This window comes from Temnothorax curvispinosus, unplaced genomic scaffold, assembly GCF_003070985.1.
Source record: "Temnothorax curvispinosus isolate PA1 unplaced genomic scaffold, ASM307098v1 QBEX01001754.1, whole genome shotgun sequence".
In the NCBI taxonomy this organism is placed as follows: Eukaryota; Metazoa; Arthropoda; class Insecta; order Hymenoptera; family Formicidae; genus Temnothorax; species Temnothorax curvispinosus.
The window spans coordinates 28,719-46,571 of record NW_020211534.1 but is presented as its reverse complement, the minus strand read 5'-3'; the positions used below and the strand labels follow the sequence as shown (position 1 = coordinate 46,571).

The following is a 17,853-nucleotide window of genomic DNA, read 5'->3' as shown; positions in this document are numbered from 1 at the left end:
GCGCAGTCCTAGATCTTGAAATCCGATAAATTATTCTATGTGATGATCGTCCTTCAGTCACGCTTTTGCCCTTGAGAGAATCGCAGTACCCTCATTCTTCCTTTTAAACCTTCGACGGCGATAACCGCTGTGAAGTTTTTGGATAAAGAACTCCGCGATTCACTGTTGTCTTTAGTAGGACTTAGGATTCCGATTACTTTGTGTTTCTCTACAGTCTCATCTGTTCGTTTTAGTTCACAAGAGGGACAATTATTCCGAATTAAACGTTAATTATTTATTGCAAAGTGTCCACTGCGTGAAATTGAATTTTATTCTTTACACAGTAGCCGTTTAATCTACATTTCGCAAAATGACATACGCAACAGCACGATCGATCGCAATATTTTTCCTCGTGTTGAGCACCAAACTGCTGACAGAGAGTATAGGCATTAACAATTATTTCCGACTGATCAACGACGTCCACAGATATTATCGCACGTCGTGTGTTATTTTCGTGCGGTCTGGCAATCACGGTGAGTACCGGTAATAGTTTCCGGCTATCATTTCTCACACTGCACTTCTAGCCAGCCGGCGAGAAGAAAGTTTCCGCGAACTTTCGAACAAATATTGAATCATCATTTCACGTGCAAGTCATTTCATTTCTATACTTATTATTTAACTTTTATATTATACGATATTATTTAACGTTAAGATATTTTTAATTTTTTTATCTTTTTTATCTAGTCGTTACGGATTTAAATTGAGTAAAATGTAATTAAATAAAAAATTTCTAACTTTTATCCTTGAAGAAATTAAATATTATGATTTATAGAACAGATAATTCTGACAAGTAAAATATAATACCATCTTCAATGTGAATATTGCAGATTTGAACACGATGACATTGGTGCACACGTGGTCGCGCGAATTCTCACGACACCGAGTCATGACCGTGACCATAACTTTCTCGGACCTGAGGAGTGAGTACAACGAGTACTGGAAGAACGTCACACAGCCGTTGTTTGTCGTTCTCCTCGACACCGAGGATACCATGGGCGAGTTCGCTGAGACCACGAGGATCATAAAGCCCATCTCTTTTCCCATTTGGCTCGTTATGTTTCTTCAGCGTCCTGGGAATCCTCTCGAGGAGCGCTGCAGACATCCTATCGATAACGTATTCAACGTGGACTTCGGCACCCAGATGCTGGTTCTCTGCTACTCTCGTCCGATTCTAGTCGAGTGGTACGCCATTCGCGATAATCGCACCAGAACGTTCGACCTGGCCTTGTGGTCCCCCGATAGAGGTTTACTTTTAAGGACGCGAAAGTCCCTCTACGCTAGGAGGAGCAACATGTTCGGCAACGTTGTACGCGTAGCGTCCGTGATCGTAAGTTTTTCGCTCTTACTCCTTGCGAGTTCAGTTGTGCGCTGCTTTTTTTGCGAATTAGAAAATGGTCGTGAGTAGCGACCTGGATAAAAAATAGTCGCTTTTAAAGAAAAATTGCCTCGCCACGAAGTCGATATTAGAACTTAATAATGATTTATAGACTCGTAGATTTGGAAACTGACTTGACAATTCTGTTGATACATGCACGAAGAATTCGCCGCTGATCTCGCATGAGAACGGTACGGTCGGCGGATTTTTCGGTTTGTTGCTAATAGAGCTCAGCAAAGTGATGAACTTCACGGTGGAGATGCTGGATCCAGTGGAGGGATTCGGCATCTGGAGCAAAGAGAAAAATGTGTGGACAGGTGCGATCGGCCAGTTGGTAGCCAACGAAGCCGATATCGGCATCTCCGCATTCACGATGACGACTCACAGACAAAACGTCATCGACTATACGATACCATTGATACGCTCGAATTACCGCCTATATTTTAAGGAGCCTGACACCTCCTTTGTGCAATGGTCTTTATACTTAAAAGTAATAATTATCTTTATATCAACACTACCTATACATTAATTAATATTAAGTGTATTAATAGTTGGTATGGATCAAAATTAATATATTACGCATATATATTAATTATATTGGTTACAATGATAGAATGTTTATAACAATGATAGAATTATGCAATGATAGAAGTTTAAAACTGCACAAAGACCTAATCATCCTGTTTATTTATAAAATTAAAAATACAATTATTTAAGATTGTTTAATCACATCTCTGGGAAAAGATATAGTGTTAAGATAATTTATGCTAAAGATTTACGGTAACAAAGTCTAGTAAATTAAATTGCTGCTTTTCCTCACCGATAAATATTCCAGGCATTCAGCTTTGGAACTTGGATAACATTATTAATGATAATAATAACCGCTTCTATTCTGTTGACTATCATGAAGACAAAAGGATACTTTTCGATGAACTTAATGCTCGAGAACTATATTAAGGTTTGGGGTATTTACTGTCAGCAGGGTTTGTCAGGTAACGTTTCATCGTTACTAGAGATATTTAATATTTGTCTAGGATAATATTTTTGTATTATTAGTCACGTTTTAAGCAATTAATGCAAAGATATGTGTTAATATATGCTAATGTATGTCAATATGTGCCATGTATATATATATATATACATATATATATATACACACACACACATATATATGTATATTTTGCACCATAATATATATAACCCACATGTATATATATTTTATGGAAAGAATTTCCCAGCGAGTCACCGGTGAGACTGGCTTTTCTCTCGATTTCTACTTCGTCGATAGTAATTCTGGCCATCTATTCTGGCTCGTTGATCAGCTTCCTAGCGCTCTGTACGCCCAAACTACCTTTTTCCACTCTGGAGGGTTACGTTAAGGATGGCTCTTACAAATTAATTTTGTTGCGAAATAGCGCCGAGTACTACGTTCCTACTGTGAGTTTGCTACTTATAAAGCGCAGAAATTATATTCTCGCGCAACAGTAATTTGTCAGTCACAGTAATTTTGATTGAAACGAGCTCGCAAATAAAAGCACAGTCTTGTAGCCGAGATTGAAAGCATTATAAAATTAATATTTTACATGACATACACCAGTAGTTTAGTAATTTTTTTGTAGAAAAAATAATTTTAAACGTTAGAGAATTAATTTTGTAGAGAATATATACTGTTTTTAAATTTTTTTTTATTCTTATAATGTAAGTGTATTACTGGCAAAAATTCGTAAAGAAGAGATCATATTTCTATTATAAGGTAAAAATACTAATACTCGGACGCTTAAGAGTATAAAAAGTGTACCAATACCTGGACACGTACCTATGTCCTTTAAAAAAATATAAATTTATGGAAAAAAACGTTTGGATACTATAACAAAAGTTTTAAACTACAAAAAAAAAAAGAAATATTTTTATCTTTGATTTTAATTCGCGTTATTATATCTTTACCTTAACTGGAAAAAAATCTTTTTCTTCAAATTATGCTTTCTATGCAATTTTGCAGCACGTCAAGGATCCCGTTTTCCTGCAAATGTACGAATTGTTAGAAGAAAAGTATTTACCGCTGTCAACGACGGAGGGATTCGAGAAAGTTAGCGATATTACTTAATTATAATAAAATCAACGACGTTAAGTTTCGTTAAGTCGACCATTCTCATGTCAATTCTTACGCAGCTCTGCGAGAAAAACAAGTTAGCGTTTTACACGACGGAGGTATTTAAAGAGGCTATTAACATTTATATACGGTGTAGCATCGTATATATTGAGACCGGAAGAATCGACAATTTGGCGATAACTCTAACGAAAGGAAATCCTTACACTGGCTTCATGAATTACCAGTAAGTCCTAAATATACATATTTATTTACACACAAAGATTATACATTTTATTATTTATTAATATACATTTATTGTTTAAAAGACTGCCATCCTTTATTGTGCTACGTAATTGTCTGATGTTTATAAGTGGAGTGTTTGTTAATGCATGTGATAAAAAAATCAATGAATTTTATTAATAAGTTTCATATATTATTCTTATAAATATTTATATAAAGATGCAAGAATATCGTTAAATTTTAATATTGTTGAAATCACTAAATTACAAAAAAAGTTGCATTATAATATTCAGATGGAACTACTTGTGACTGTTTTACCCTTTTCAAGAATAAATGCTTTAAATATATTTTCATATTTTTCAGCTTGCGGAAATTGCATCTTAATGGCGTTATACACAAATTAAAGAACAAGTATGTCATACGAGATAATCATCCGAGAAAGGTACTTTACGGTTACGTCGAAATAAGCGATGTAACGCCAGCTCTGACGATGGTGGCGGGCAGTATGGTCCTGGGACTTCTTATCTTGATAATCGAGAAAGTGTATTATTCGTTTAAAACTCGATGCTCTAAGAACAACAAATTGTCTGTTAAAAAATTGAGTTATAATCTCGGCGTAAGGAATAAGTTGCGAAAGGGAAACGAGAGAAATTTAAACCTTTAAGGATTTTATAATACGAGACCGATTGGATATTGGCCATAATAATAAAAAAAAAAAAAAACCATTGTGAATGCTTATAGATATAGGAATATTGGATATTCAAGGAATTATTTGTAAAATAATATTTGTAACATATTATTTGTGCTTATCAATTTAATTAACAGTTTAATAAAACATTTTAAGATATATTTCACTATTTTGGAAAGAACAATTACTTTACAGATAATTTTAATTTGCTGTCGTTTTACTTTTTCGCAAAACGGTGCTGCATATTACGTGCGTGTATTTTTTTTGTTTACGTGGAGGAGGGAAAAATGCCTCGTGCATTAGTTACGTGCGTGTATTACATAAATAAATATAATTAATAAACGTAGATAATTAAATAACTAATAAATTAATAAAGGACTTTCAGATTATAAGTACCTAAACAAAAGGGTGATTATTAACATTGTGACATATAATATTAACATTGTAACATATAACTCTTATTAAAGTTATAATATATATTTGCATAATTATAAATTATAATTTAGATAATTATTAACATTTATAACTTGCTATTTAAAATAGTTACAATAATTTACGTCTACATAAATTATTGTTTCATCTATCATATTTGATTCGTTGACTTTGATAATCTTTAATGTATAACACTGTCAATATTACCGGCAAACGGAAGTTCGCATCCGCAACTTGCAGTTCCTTGCTGCAGTCGATTCGATAGGCACTCAGGTGGCGTAGCTTCGCCGCCGGCGGGCGCAACGGATGCGAGCTAGCACGCGCTTACGTTTCCGCTTTCTGTTTGACCGGAAGTGACCTTTGCCTCGTTAGAAAAAACCTGCACGCACGCATCAATCCCGACAGTCGACAGCCGTTCCATACGTATAACAGGTACCGCTTCAGTATACGTATAATACGTGTAGAACGTGAGTAGCCTTTACCGTTGCACCGAAGCTAGTGACTAGTAGCGACGGCATTGATTATCAATTACGCCAATTACGGAAATAAACGCATCTTCCGCGAGTACCACCAATCAGCGACAAATTAATCGCGACTAGCACGCGATGGCTGTAGCGTGACATTGAGAATAAGCTTCTTCTATTACCGTATCGGTCCCGTTAAATTGCGATTATGTGGGAAAGAATAAGTATTTATTAAATATTAAATATATTTAATTTATTAAATATTTATTAAATATTAAATATTTATTGAATATTTTCCCGTGAAACATATTGTAGTGCGTGTCGCGGTTTCGTCGCAATTATCTCTTTTTGATGAGAAACATGAGTGTTCCACGAACATAAAACTTGAAAATAAAAGACGCCATCGCGTTGAGATGCTCGATGGATTTCTCTTTTGAATTTTTAGTTAATATTTGTGTTTTTCCTAGAACACTAAGGTCTTCGTGTCAAAATAGAAAAGAAGTGTTTTTTCTTTTCGGATGTAGCCTCGGGCCTCGGACAATGTAAACGTGCAACCGCACGGCCTTGATGATTGTAACCGTAGCTGCTGCACGACGTGACACAGCAAAAAGTTCTGGAAACGAATATTTACAATTTTAATATTAATTTTTCGGTACTTCATCATCAATATTATAGTTCGTCTTGCTAAATTTGTTTTTCACTCTCACTCCAAATATTTCTAATTCACAAATTCAATTTTTAATTCTAATTTAGAGCAGAAGGAAACATGACAAATAAGCTTTGTCATTTTCTTTCTGTACTTCTGGAGAAAAGCTTCGGTAAAAAAAAAGGGACTTGATGGTGACGCGACTGCACTGCGAGACGACTTGATGATGCATCTTCGCGCGGTCGAACGGCCTCGAAATGCACTCCGCAGACGCAATTGTCTATTATCGTTCGCAAGGATCGACGACTGCCGTTTCGAGAGGAAAACAAGATTCCCCGACTGGCCTCTCTCTTGTCGTCGCGCGTAGTAGCCATTGTTGTCGCGTTGTGTCATCTCTGGGCTTGTCCATCAGTACGCCATTACACCGCGCCGACCAGAGAGAAAGAATATTTCTGCAGTCAATCGTAACAATAACAATAATTACGAACCAGGAAACAATAACGCTCGGTAACGATGATTGTTGCGGAGAAAACAATGATGGTGATGATGATGACAACGGATGAAGCCTCGCTCTAAAAATAAAGTCGTAAAATCTCGCAATGATGTCTTCCTTTGAATTTCGACAGCGTTTAGTGCAAGATTTTAAGATTTTTTTTTAGCGTTACATAAATAAGAAAGGATCATTTTCTCGTTAGAATTTAATAAGATTTTTATATATGTATAAAGAAAGTTCTCTCTTTACGATAAAATATATTTAAATATATTATATATTATTATTATGTCCGGATAAACATATTTATGAATTATAAATTATAGCTAAATGGCTATTGGGAAATTAAAGGAATTTTCGTTGTGAATATAAAATCCAAATAAAATAAAAACACTTTATATTAAAGCGAGATGTATCATCGCTAGATATTTCAACATATCGCCGAATATTACACGAATTAAATAGCTCTTCTACTTAATTACGGATATTTGTTACGCACTCAAATAGTTTCGAAGTACAATGTTTCCAAGGTGGCCCAGTGCTAATTATTACAATAGTGGTTTCTACCTTAAAGGAGACGATAATTTGCGTCCGGCGAGATGAGAAGTTTGACGGTTGCCCCTTCAGTTAAATCCGCTACTGAGACCTCTTCGGCTACCGCGAAGCTCATTAACGTGTCCGAGAGCGTAGGAAGGTGTTAGCTACACGCTGGGTTATTTGTCCTTATGCGACACTGTCGTCGACTGATGATTTTTAGAGGAAGCGGCAGTGATCAACCACGATAAAAATCGTGAATCCAATAAAAACGTGGGTCGTTGTCCCCATTATGCCGCGGCCATATAATCGGAAATTATTTAACCGTCCTATTAGACATAAAACAGCGCCTGATAACTTGATTAGTCTTTCGCAGATAAACCGCGCTATAATAAGCGTACCAATTTTTTCTTTTCACCACTCACGAGCTAAACGATTCGGTTAGTAGGTCGTAGATAATTGACGTAATATGTGTTGTTACGCGGCAGGAAAGCAATAATTAATTCATACTTACAGAACATGACGAAGGTGTTGCGCTATTATTAATTTTATTATACAGTATTTAATAGTGTTATATTATTAGTTTGCACAAATTAAACATTACATATTAATATAAATATTTACTCTGATAATTAAAAGTAAATTTAATACATCCTCCGTGCTTATATTCTTTCCGGTATTCTGATTTCGAGATTGTATCACGAAAGAAACACGAAAGAAAACAAGTGTTTAATTCCTATTCAGATCGTTACGCTGCGCAACTATATTTTCGATCAATATCTGTGTTCGTTATTCCTCGTTTTTGTTAAACTCGCTTTATTTGTCACGCGAGGGACGCGATGTCCACTCAACACTCCGTTCGTTCAATGTCAAAACCGAGAGGACCGTATTTCTCGATCAGCGTCGTGATCCAGGTACCATTGCGAAACGGCCGATCGTAAAAGCGGTTAATTGCCGTAGCACGGTTTTGCCCAAAATAGGCGAGCACCGGGGACCCTCGGCGCATGCAACAGATACTTTTCATCTCCGAAGGACTCTTTCTCTCGTGTACCCTCACATTTATCTACGTTATTAACGCCATTTATGCTTACAATTTTTACTTCTATTATTATAATCAGAATGTCTCTCACGATTAATATTGCTCCTCACGGTCCTCCTTTATCAACCACGCATTTATTTTACATTAATAGCGGAATAAATCCGCTCGATCATCTCCGTTTTCTTTTCCCTTCTCTTTCTCTCCTTCTTTATCTCCCGCCAACGTTAACGGAGGCGACCCACGTATGCCGGGTGCCGCGTGGGTGTGGGCTCTGCGTACGTACGTGTCCGCACGCACAGTGGGGGCACACGGAGCCGCGATGCGGTACCCCACCGCCGCCGTCGCCGCCGCCGCGGCGGAATGGAATGGAAAGGAAAAGAGCTGTGTAGTGCACCTACAGCTGGCCTATCCGCCTGCCGTAGACACGATTATGTTTCGTGTCTGGCGAACCCATTCAGTGCTTCTCACGGCACGGGGGCACATGGTGCGGTCGCGGCCGCAGACGGTCTCTCCGCGAGTGGTGCACGCACGCGAGCCGCGCGACGAAGGAGCAGTGCAGCGAACTCCGGAAGATAAGCTCGCCGAGGAGGTCGAAGGATAAAGCGAGAAGAAGGAGTTGAGAGGACAAGTGCAAAGAGTAACGTTAAGTTATATATTTTAAAAAAGAGAGAGAGAAAAAACGTTGAAGACGCTTTAAGAATGTTGAAAGCTTCGGAAGATATTTTCCGAACGGATTATATTCATTAAATATATCAAAGAAATATATTGAAATACGTACTGTAAACTATAATAACACGAAAAGCTGCGATAAAACTTATAAAAACAGAAATGTTTAAAAAGGAGTGCAATATAAAGAATAATAATAAAAGAAGAAAAAGAGACTAAAAGAGCCGGTGCCACGTGTGCGTCATTTTTAAAAATATAATTCTGCTCTGAAGATACCACGCGAGAAAAAAAAAACGTGTTACATCGGAAGAAGAAACTGCGTTGCGGGGACCTGCGAGAGCACTCCGCGCGCACTTTCGGGGGAGATTCGGCGCGTGTCCGGCGGCCGCGGCGCGGACGTGTGTGCGATGTGAAAAGCCCGGTTCCGTGCTAATTATGACAGCGCGCGACACCGTGAAACGCGGTTCTCGTCGATAAAGTTTCGCGAGCCCAACCGTGCCGAATGGCGCGTCGATTCCGCGCTCTCTTCTTCTGGCCGCACGTGCATGGAGATCCTTAAGTAGTGCTATCGCGAGTATCGCGTATCCAAACGCGGGCATCAGCGGACGCGCCCGAGTCCGGGAAGATAAGAGGAAAGGAAGAACGCACGGCATTCCCGGAGACCGGAAGGCGGAAAATCGGCGACTCACGATCTTAGGATCACTCGGGTGTCGTGAAGGTAATTAGCGCTAATTAAGCGAAATTTCAAATCGGAACTAATTGTATTATTACGAAGGAGGAAGAGCATTCCTGGCGTCCGGAGTTTGCATCGCGCGCGCGCGCGGATCATTTATCACGAATGGGGGAGAAGCTTAATTGTCGAAAGAGAGCAAATTTATGCGTGTTATCGGCGCGCTGCATCGGCGCGTCCGTTTTTGCTTTGCGCGCGCTTCAAACTTTGACGGCTAACGAATGAAAGAGAAACCGGATGTATAATGGAACAAATGGGATTTAATGCAACGATTCGCGCTGGAGAAAGCATAGCAACACGGTAATCGAATAAAATGTAACTGAACGTGAAACACCAGCGACCGATTTTGCATAATCGGAAGATTCAGTAGAAACGACCGAAGCGGTCAGACCGCGCGCGTGCGGAGCGCTTAGATAGGAATTCGAAAGTCTCGATGTGATTCCCAAATCAATCATCGATCCGTTGATTCACCGCGGATCTCTCTCACGATCGATGTAACAATCTGCTCGCGCTCCGTTATGCGGGGAGGGGAAAAAAGCTGCGCAACAAATTAGTGGTTGAGGACGAGGTAAAAAGCGTTGCGGACTTGTAAATCAGCCCGTTTGTTACTCACGGAAGTCGGACTGTGCGGCGACTTCCGAAGCGTATAGAGCAGGCCCGCGCGAGGTGCGCGCTCGCAGTAATGTACAGCGTAGATGCGATCAGAAATTTTAATTAAACCGTTATGATCGTTCTCGTTGTCGACGTGGAAACTGGAAAGTTACGCAATCGCGTAGCGCGCGGCTGACGATAATAAAATCAATTCGTTTGCGAATCGCGAAATTCTGTCACGAAAACGTTTTCCGCAGCGAGATAAATCACGCGGCGTTTTTTTTTTCTTTTACCTCGCAAAAGATAAATTTTATACGTTTCTCTTTGAATTAACAATCGATAAATCAAGGTGAATTTGAAGAGGCTGGATCACTTCTTTTTCAAGGAGGATCATCTCCTTGCGGTTTGCGTCTAGTGGCCCCTAAGTGGATAGCGGCGAGGATTGTTGTTGCGCGCGGGCAAATTATGTTGACTCGATTACATCACTCTCCTCCTGCAAGAAGCGGCTTCGCTAGCGGATCGTAGATGTCGGGGGACCAGAGTGCAGAGCGCGCTACACGACTTTCTGGGAGACGAATCGCTGTGTGTTGCACACGACGTGAATGCCGACGACGGGAACGGTTCTCATCCACTTACGCGGAATTGGATCACTCGCTGTCCGTTCGGAATACCTATGATTCCGCAGGAGAGAGGAAGTCGATCCGCTAAGTTTCACACGGAGATTGACGGAGATGCGATCCCCGCACATTATGCCCCGCGCCGACGTAATCAAAGTGCGACGTACGAGTGGAAGGGAATAACTCCGCGATTATTAGACACGGCGGTTAAATGTAGACATCAAATTACTCTCTCGGTTAGGTGCACGAGGAATCGAGGAAAAACAGTTCGCAAGCAATCTTCTCCTTCTGAGCGAGCGCGCACGAATTTGCGCCGCGCATCCTTCCTCAAGGCAAATGAAAATATATTATTACACAGAAAAAAAAGAAGTATCAAATCAACACTAATATACTTGTATATACGCAAGAATATATAATCTTGAAATGAGATTATATTGCGTTAAACGAAGAAAACTTGCTTGAATGAAGTCATTTATATAGTTAAACGAAGTTATAATTTAATTAAGTTTATATAGGTCAATTAAAAAAAAAAAGTTAAAATTCTTATAAGAAGATTACGTATATTCTTACGTATATGCAAGTATATCATTTTTTTCCGTGCACCAGCACTAGTAATAGACAATAAAAATCAATTCTTTTTGAAAATAATATTCAAAAGATATACATATTGTTTTTTTTACATTATTTATGTTTTTATTACACTTATCAGGAGATTGTTTCTCTTAATCCACGCATTCTTTCATTGTTCTCGAAGTTGGAGAACCCCGCGCGCCTTATATAGAGAGCGCGGCAAAACTGGGTCAGCGTTTTGCGTTAATGCAACTGAATCTTATTTGAATTATCGACGTCGTAGATAACTCTTCTAACATATTCACGGATCGGTCCACTTTTGTTAGACATGGTGGCGAGCAACGCTGCCGTCGGCCTACTCGATTAACAAAGAGCGGGCGAGAATGGGAGCAACGCTCCGCTGTACGCGTGGAAAGCCGTAAAATGACCCGCTCGTGATGGCGTTCTAATGGAAAAATGTATGAATTTTCTTGTTGCAGACCTAACGAGAGAGACCGGCCGCGAGATCGCGAGTACAGCGAGCAGGAGTTTCCCGTTATCGAATCTCGCGGTGCCGAGGAGCAAGAGGGGCGATTCTCGTCCATTCGACGAGATTTTGCGAATCTCACGGTTTCCTGGAGCCTCTCACGAGACGAATCGTACGATAAATAAAATAGGTAAATCCGAGTTAGTCATTCGCCTTGCCTCGTTCTCTCTCTCTCTCTCTCTCTCTCTCTCTCTCTCTCTCTTTCTTTCTTTCTATCGCGCGCGATAAACTCGCGAGCTGCCGGAAGTGTAAAAAGCGTTGACGTATGATGGACGATTTCGAATTTTGCTCGGCCGAGTCTCGTGTACGGGAAACGTTTACTCCGTTACGTGCGTGCGAGGTTTACGCGTTTATTCCCTTCTTCGGTGCGAGCGAGACTGGCACAGCGTGACGGATTCGCGGATTTAGACGCATCGGCGGCAATGATGATTGTTCGGTCAGTTAAAGCGAACGGGATAAATGCCAATGCGATTCGCAGATGGGAAATAAAATAAAATTTTGAATCGTACTTCTGTAACTGTTCATCAGCGATTTTCGTCTCCGCTCAAGTTGCACGTATAACTTTCGGGTGAGAGTAGAACGTAAATCAACTTTGAAGGAAGAAAGCGAATTTTGAAAGGCTCTTTACGATTTTGTTGCTTCTTATTGCGTTGATTTTTATAACGTCATATGAACTTGGAAGTTACTTATCCACATATGTACATTTTTAAATTTTAATAATTTAATTAGTTTTCTATTTATATATCAGTTGTATAATTTTTTTATAAACAAAAAAAATCCGGTTAAGATTTTTAAACAGAGAGTTAGGAGAGAAATAAATCGATTGACATTTTAAGTAGAACGTACCGCGAATTTTATGAAAAACAAAAGAAATTTTAAATTCCAATTCTTTGAAGAGTTTTCTTCCCTGTCATTATTTTACTTTAAGATTAAGCGATAAAAATAACACGAGCTCATGTGGAATTAATCGGAATTACTGAACAATTGTGTCGTCGGTTAACAGACGGTTAGCCATTGAAAGAATAAATTCTTGAATGTAGGAAACGTCCTCGCGGGATCGTTTAAAATAAAAACGATTGTGCCGGCGATTAGGCTTGTCGTTACCAATTAATAAGGAATTCCAAACAATCTCAACGGTATATTCAATCTCTGACTTACGAGGCACACTATCCCTAATTACGTCCGTTACCGTGAAACGTTTCGGAAAGTTTCGCGCTTTTGTTTTCTTCGTTAACTCGCGCGATTTATATAGAGCCTAATTATACCTAGCGGGACCGTGTGCTCGCGCCGGCGAGCTGCAACTATTTCATTAACATACGTAAGTATCGTGTCACGTAACAGGTATGCGAACCGGTAGATCTTATCATCTCCAATTAACTGTCCGTTAGATATTAACTTTACATGCATTATTGACAATTGAAGCAAAGAATATATCGCAAGTTGCGGCAGGCTGGCTTCATTTTTGAGGCCCGAAAGCTCACGTAGCGTGACAAAGACAACACGTCCAGCCGTTACGTCACAAAGGATTATATCACGCGCGACGGTAATCGTCGATAATAATGATGATCGATCTGTCTTGATCGCGGGAGGCATCGCGCGGGCACGGAGCTCCGCGCGATGCCGATCGCTCCCGCTGGCCATTTATGGCGGCTCGAGAGAAAGGAGAGAAAGAGAGAGACGTGGCTGTCAATCCTCGATCTTCGCGCGCGAGTACGATCGCACGATCGCCGCGCCGGCTGCGATTAGAATGCAGCCGCGCGTTTCGTCGCCTCGGACGGTCGCGCGCGGTGCGCGACACCCACACGCGCGCTAAGAGACGAGAGACGAGCGTGAGGTGCGCGTTGCAAAATGTGCGACCGGGTGTCACTGCCCACATGCGTTATGTTGCGTTGCGTCGCGTTGCGTCGCGTTGCGCGGCGTGACACCCACATGAAACGCAGCTACCGACACGGTCCTTCGGAGAGTCCGGAGCCGCGACACGCTCCCGTCGATTAATAGACTCGGCGACTCGCTGTTTCTCCCGACGACGTGCGTTTTCCGAACGAAACGTTAATATCTCGTCCGGCGAGACGGGACGGCGATTTTCAGCGTGGTCGGTGATATTCGAACGCCGCGGAACGACCTTGCGTGAGTCGTGCCGACGCGGACGTGTGGACGTCGAGACGCGCGCGGCGAGCGCGGCGGGTTTGCGGTAAAAGCCGCCCGGTGTTTTCTCATCGCCGTATAAGTCTGCTCACTGCTGCGAGGATCGAGCGGGCGTTGTGCAAAGTGAATTAACAAACGGGACTCAAAAATCGGACGGTCTCGCCAATCAAATTAACTCGCTGCCGTCGATACGTGTGAGAGTGCAACAGGTAGCAAGAACCTTTCTCCCTTTTTTTCTTACCTTTTTCTTCGAAAAAGAATGTTCTGGAGACTGTTACGGCGTTTTGTAAAAAATTTTTTTAGATTTTAATAAAAGAGCGTGGACTCTCCCATAGCTTTGTACTGTTTAGAAAAAATAATGCAAATTGCGAAAGAAAAAAAGATCGCATCGCAAAGGAAAGAATGAACTTGATAGATATTGAATAAATGTGTTTATTTCGCCCTCGTTAAATATTAAAAAATGAAATTTAAACCAATACTGGAGTTAGATAACATTTTGTTAGTTTTAATTATGATGTGTGTTGAAATTTATTTTAACACAAAGCAGTATTATTTTAACTCCATTGATTTATTTAAATTAGGTAACATTGTTTAAATTAATGGCATATCGAACAGGAGAAGCGGCGATCTATAGGAATGGTAAAAATGACTCGAATTGAGTATAATTTGACAGTACAAATTTAACAGTGTAGTTTACCCGCCTTGAAACCGTTTACAATGATGTTGATTCGAAAGATGCAATTTGCAAAAGATCTCGGGTCGCACCCAATAAGGAGCGAATTAATGCGTTTTCGAGCTCGTTTCGCGAGCGGAAATTTTATTTTTTGCTTAAATAACTAGAATTATATCAACGTGTCCGGTCGGGCGTGAGCTTTGTTCCATAACGGCGTTAGAGTTTCACCGCTGTAATTTGCATAGATTATCGTTGACGTGCAAGCCATTACTAATTCCATGGTGGCAAGCTAAATCATTGCGTATCGATCGGCGAACAGGGCTATCATTCAGCGAGCGGCGAGTCCGCGTTTCGAACGACAATCTGCTTTTATAGCTCTATTTGATCCTTCCGTTACCTACGCAATAATTAACGATCCTGCTGAAGGAGATTTGATTTTAGTTGCCTCCGGCGTTATTATTACAATCTTAATAGCACATTTTATTAGCGCATTTCACGATTCAATGACGATCTCGAGCGACGTTACAGCCGAGTCTTTTGCCATAATCGTATCTTTTATGCGTCTCGAGACAGCGTTTATATCTGGAGGCGTACTAAATTCTCGTTTCGTCTTATCAACGTAGAATCAAATGGTACACATAATCTATACATTATTAGAATGTATATGTCTCACCTTGATATCCTTCAACTTTTTATATTTTATCTTTGTATGTCTATTTCTATCAGTGCAGATTAACATTAATTTTGGTTTAACTTACTTTATTTTTTTTTAGTTATAAGAATTCTTAGAACTTAATTCTTTAGAAATAAAAAAAAAATAAAAGGTAAGGTTAAACCGAGTCAAAGTTAATCTACATTGGTAGAAATGGCCATTAGTTGCTCCGTTTTCTTTATGTTACACTATGTTAAATTTCAGTACTCAATTAATACTACAATTTTCAGATGAACAACAGCCTTCTGAATAATCTTCGCTCTTTTTGGTGACGAGAAGAACTGACTAAAATAAACGAGGAGAAGATGGTCTACCGGGGCAGTTTGCAGACGGACGAGCCCAGGGATGCACCGAGGCTGGTCCGGGTGTCTCCTCTGCGCAGCAGCAGGTCCGCCAATCCCGGGTCGAACTCGCGGGCCGTCACGTCCGCCAGGGGCCCGGTTTACCACAATTCACTCGCGACGTCGATCGACGCCAATCGGGCGCGGATGATCGAGGAGAGGCGATTGGGACGCGAGCGGGATATCGAGTCGGTCGAGAAGGTGATCATGAGGACGACCGGCATGAAAATCGGCGCGCCCAAGCTGCGCAACATCAGTCAGATCCGCGAGACTGTCTTCCTGGATCAGTCGCTGACGCCGGTCGACAAGATCGGCAGGTCAGACTCGAGGAATAATCGACCGCGCAGCGTCGCTACGGGTTACGAGGATGGCACGGCTAGGATACCGAGGACTCCCAACTCTCTCCTGGCGGACCTGAGGGACTTGGAGAGGCTGAGGAACACACCGCCGACGCCGCGGAATTACAGAGGACCTTCGCAGAAAGCAGAATTAATGCTGACGATCTCGAGTAAGAGGAACGACGCGCCGACCTCGGCCAAGATCCGCTCGGATATCTTCAAAATCCAGCAGATGTTTCAATCGGCGGATCCATCGCCCAGGACAATGTCCAGGAACGGCAACGACAAGCGGATCAGGAGCGATTCGGAGAAGGAGGAGAGGAAGCCCGGCGCGGAGATTAACAGGACTCGGTTGCTGGCGCAGAAGCTTCTGGAGGCGTCCAGGAGCAATCGGGAGTCGTTGAAGGATCGGTGTAACAATCCGAAGAACGTGTCCAACAAGATGTCGGGCAGGAACACAAACGGGAGAGCATTGGGTAAGATCCTTCAGGAGATTCCGGAGAGAGACCTGAGGGAGAGGCAGAAGCAGAAGGAAGACCCGAGATCGGAGGATCAGCCGCGTCCTCCCGCTCGCAGGAGAAGAAATTCGAAAAGTCGAGGCTGGAAGGACGCGGATTACTCTTCAGACGGGCGCCGCGGGTCGGAGGACCGAGGAGGTGTCCGCGATCCCGATCGCGGGGAGGACTCGTCGAACGGTGGTGCGAGCGCGGAGGAGAATTCTAAAGCGAGTTCTAATCTGGACAGACCGGATATTCTGAACGGGCTGTTGAAGGAGTCCGACCGGCAGCTGGCGAACCTGAAGAGCGATCTCGGCGAGAGGGAACGCTCGCGTAGTCACTGGCGAGGATTCGTGCAATCCATGAGGCTGCACGACGTCGAGCTCCATTCCGACAGCGAGGACCAGCGCAAGGGTGAGTTCGAGCGAATCGGCTGTACATCTCGCGCGTGAGAAAAATGTCTAATGAGTGGCAGATGACGATTGACGAAGGATATAATAGATGGAATAATTTCCGAAACAGATCGCTAATTCAGTATCAATTTATAGCACATGGTGGCGTTGGTGTTTAGAAATGAATTACACAATTCACAAATTAATGACGACCAAAAATCTGAAATGATCTTGTAATTCTTTGCGTTTGTTTTAGATACACCTTGAGTTGTAAGTTAACAACTAAAAATGAGAAGCGTTCTCAGCAAATGCGAGTTAGTAAATTAATTTCTTTAAATGCAGTACGATTCATTTAACTGCGAATAATCTCGGTTGAAAAAAATATAAAGCATCTTTAATTATTTATAATAAATTATAAAATAATATTTTAACAAATTTCTCTTTTCGCCAATCGTCGTACGATTTGTCACAACAGCTTTATTAAAGAGGACATCGTGAGAGATGTTTACTGGTTCATTGGTATCGTCCCGCATTTCCTCGATCATGTCTTTATATCACGTTCGACGATGCCTGTTGAAATTTTCAGGTTTATCGGTTTAATGCCCGCAGGCACGTTAAATGCTCGACGTCCGTTTGAAGGGGCGCGTTGTATAAGCCTGCAGATTCAATTAGCGACGTTTGTCGAGGTGTTTAAAATTACAGTACGACTGGCATGCCCATTGATCCCTCGGGGGGCTGAAAAACCCCTATTTTTGGACGCTCCCTCACGCTCGCACGCTCGTTCGCGGTACTACCGCAGGTCAGGGTAGTGCGTCCCCAATGTAGAGTGTGCGTGTGTGTGTGTGTATGTCCCCTTGACATATGTCCCTACGTATGGATTTAACCGGAGAAACAGACGCGCGGAAGTGCCTCTTCTCTCTGGTCCCGCAGTGAAAGTTCCGAGCGCTCTGATGACGGTCCCGATCTTTTCGAGCATTCAATTGTATATAGGATGCTGGAGAGCCGTACTTATGCAAATG

General features: G+C 41.5%; 2 protein-coding genes across 4 annotated transcripts in view; both read left to right on the top strand.

Moving 5' to 3' along the window:
• The first annotated feature begins 264 nt into the window (after positions 1–264).
• LOC112468148 (probable glutamate receptor) lies at positions 265–4,434 on the top strand. The gene is made up of 8 exons (XM_025037199.1): positions 265–512; positions 867–1,366; positions 1,578–1,904; positions 2,250–2,406; positions 2,643–2,851; positions 3,414–3,500; positions 3,584–3,747; positions 4,107–4,434. Exons 1-8 carry the CDS (start codon positions 350–352, stop codon positions 4,405–4,407), a joined length of 1,908 nt encoding a protein of 635 aa, XP_024892967.1. The 5' UTR covers positions 265–349; the 3' UTR covers positions 4,408–4,434.
• A 4,015-nt stretch (positions 4,435–8,449) lies between these two features.
• LOC112468114 overlaps positions 8,450–17,853 on the top strand; it is a 35,309-nt gene continuing 25,905 nt past the window's right edge. The window contains exons 1-3 of one of the 3 annotated variants that reach the window (XM_025037157.1): positions 8,450–9,420; positions 11,690–11,866; positions 15,497–16,856. In XM_025037157.1, coding sequence (XP_024892925.1) covers positions 15,572–16,856 — 1,285 coding nt within the window. In that variant the 5' untranslated portion in view covers positions 8,450–9,420; positions 11,690–11,866; positions 15,497–15,571. Of the gene's footprint in view, positions 9,421–11,689; positions 11,867–13,991; positions 14,091–15,496; positions 16,857–17,853 lie in introns of those variants that run through there. The other 2 variants (XM_025037164.1, XM_025037174.1) reach the window with 2 other exon arrangements.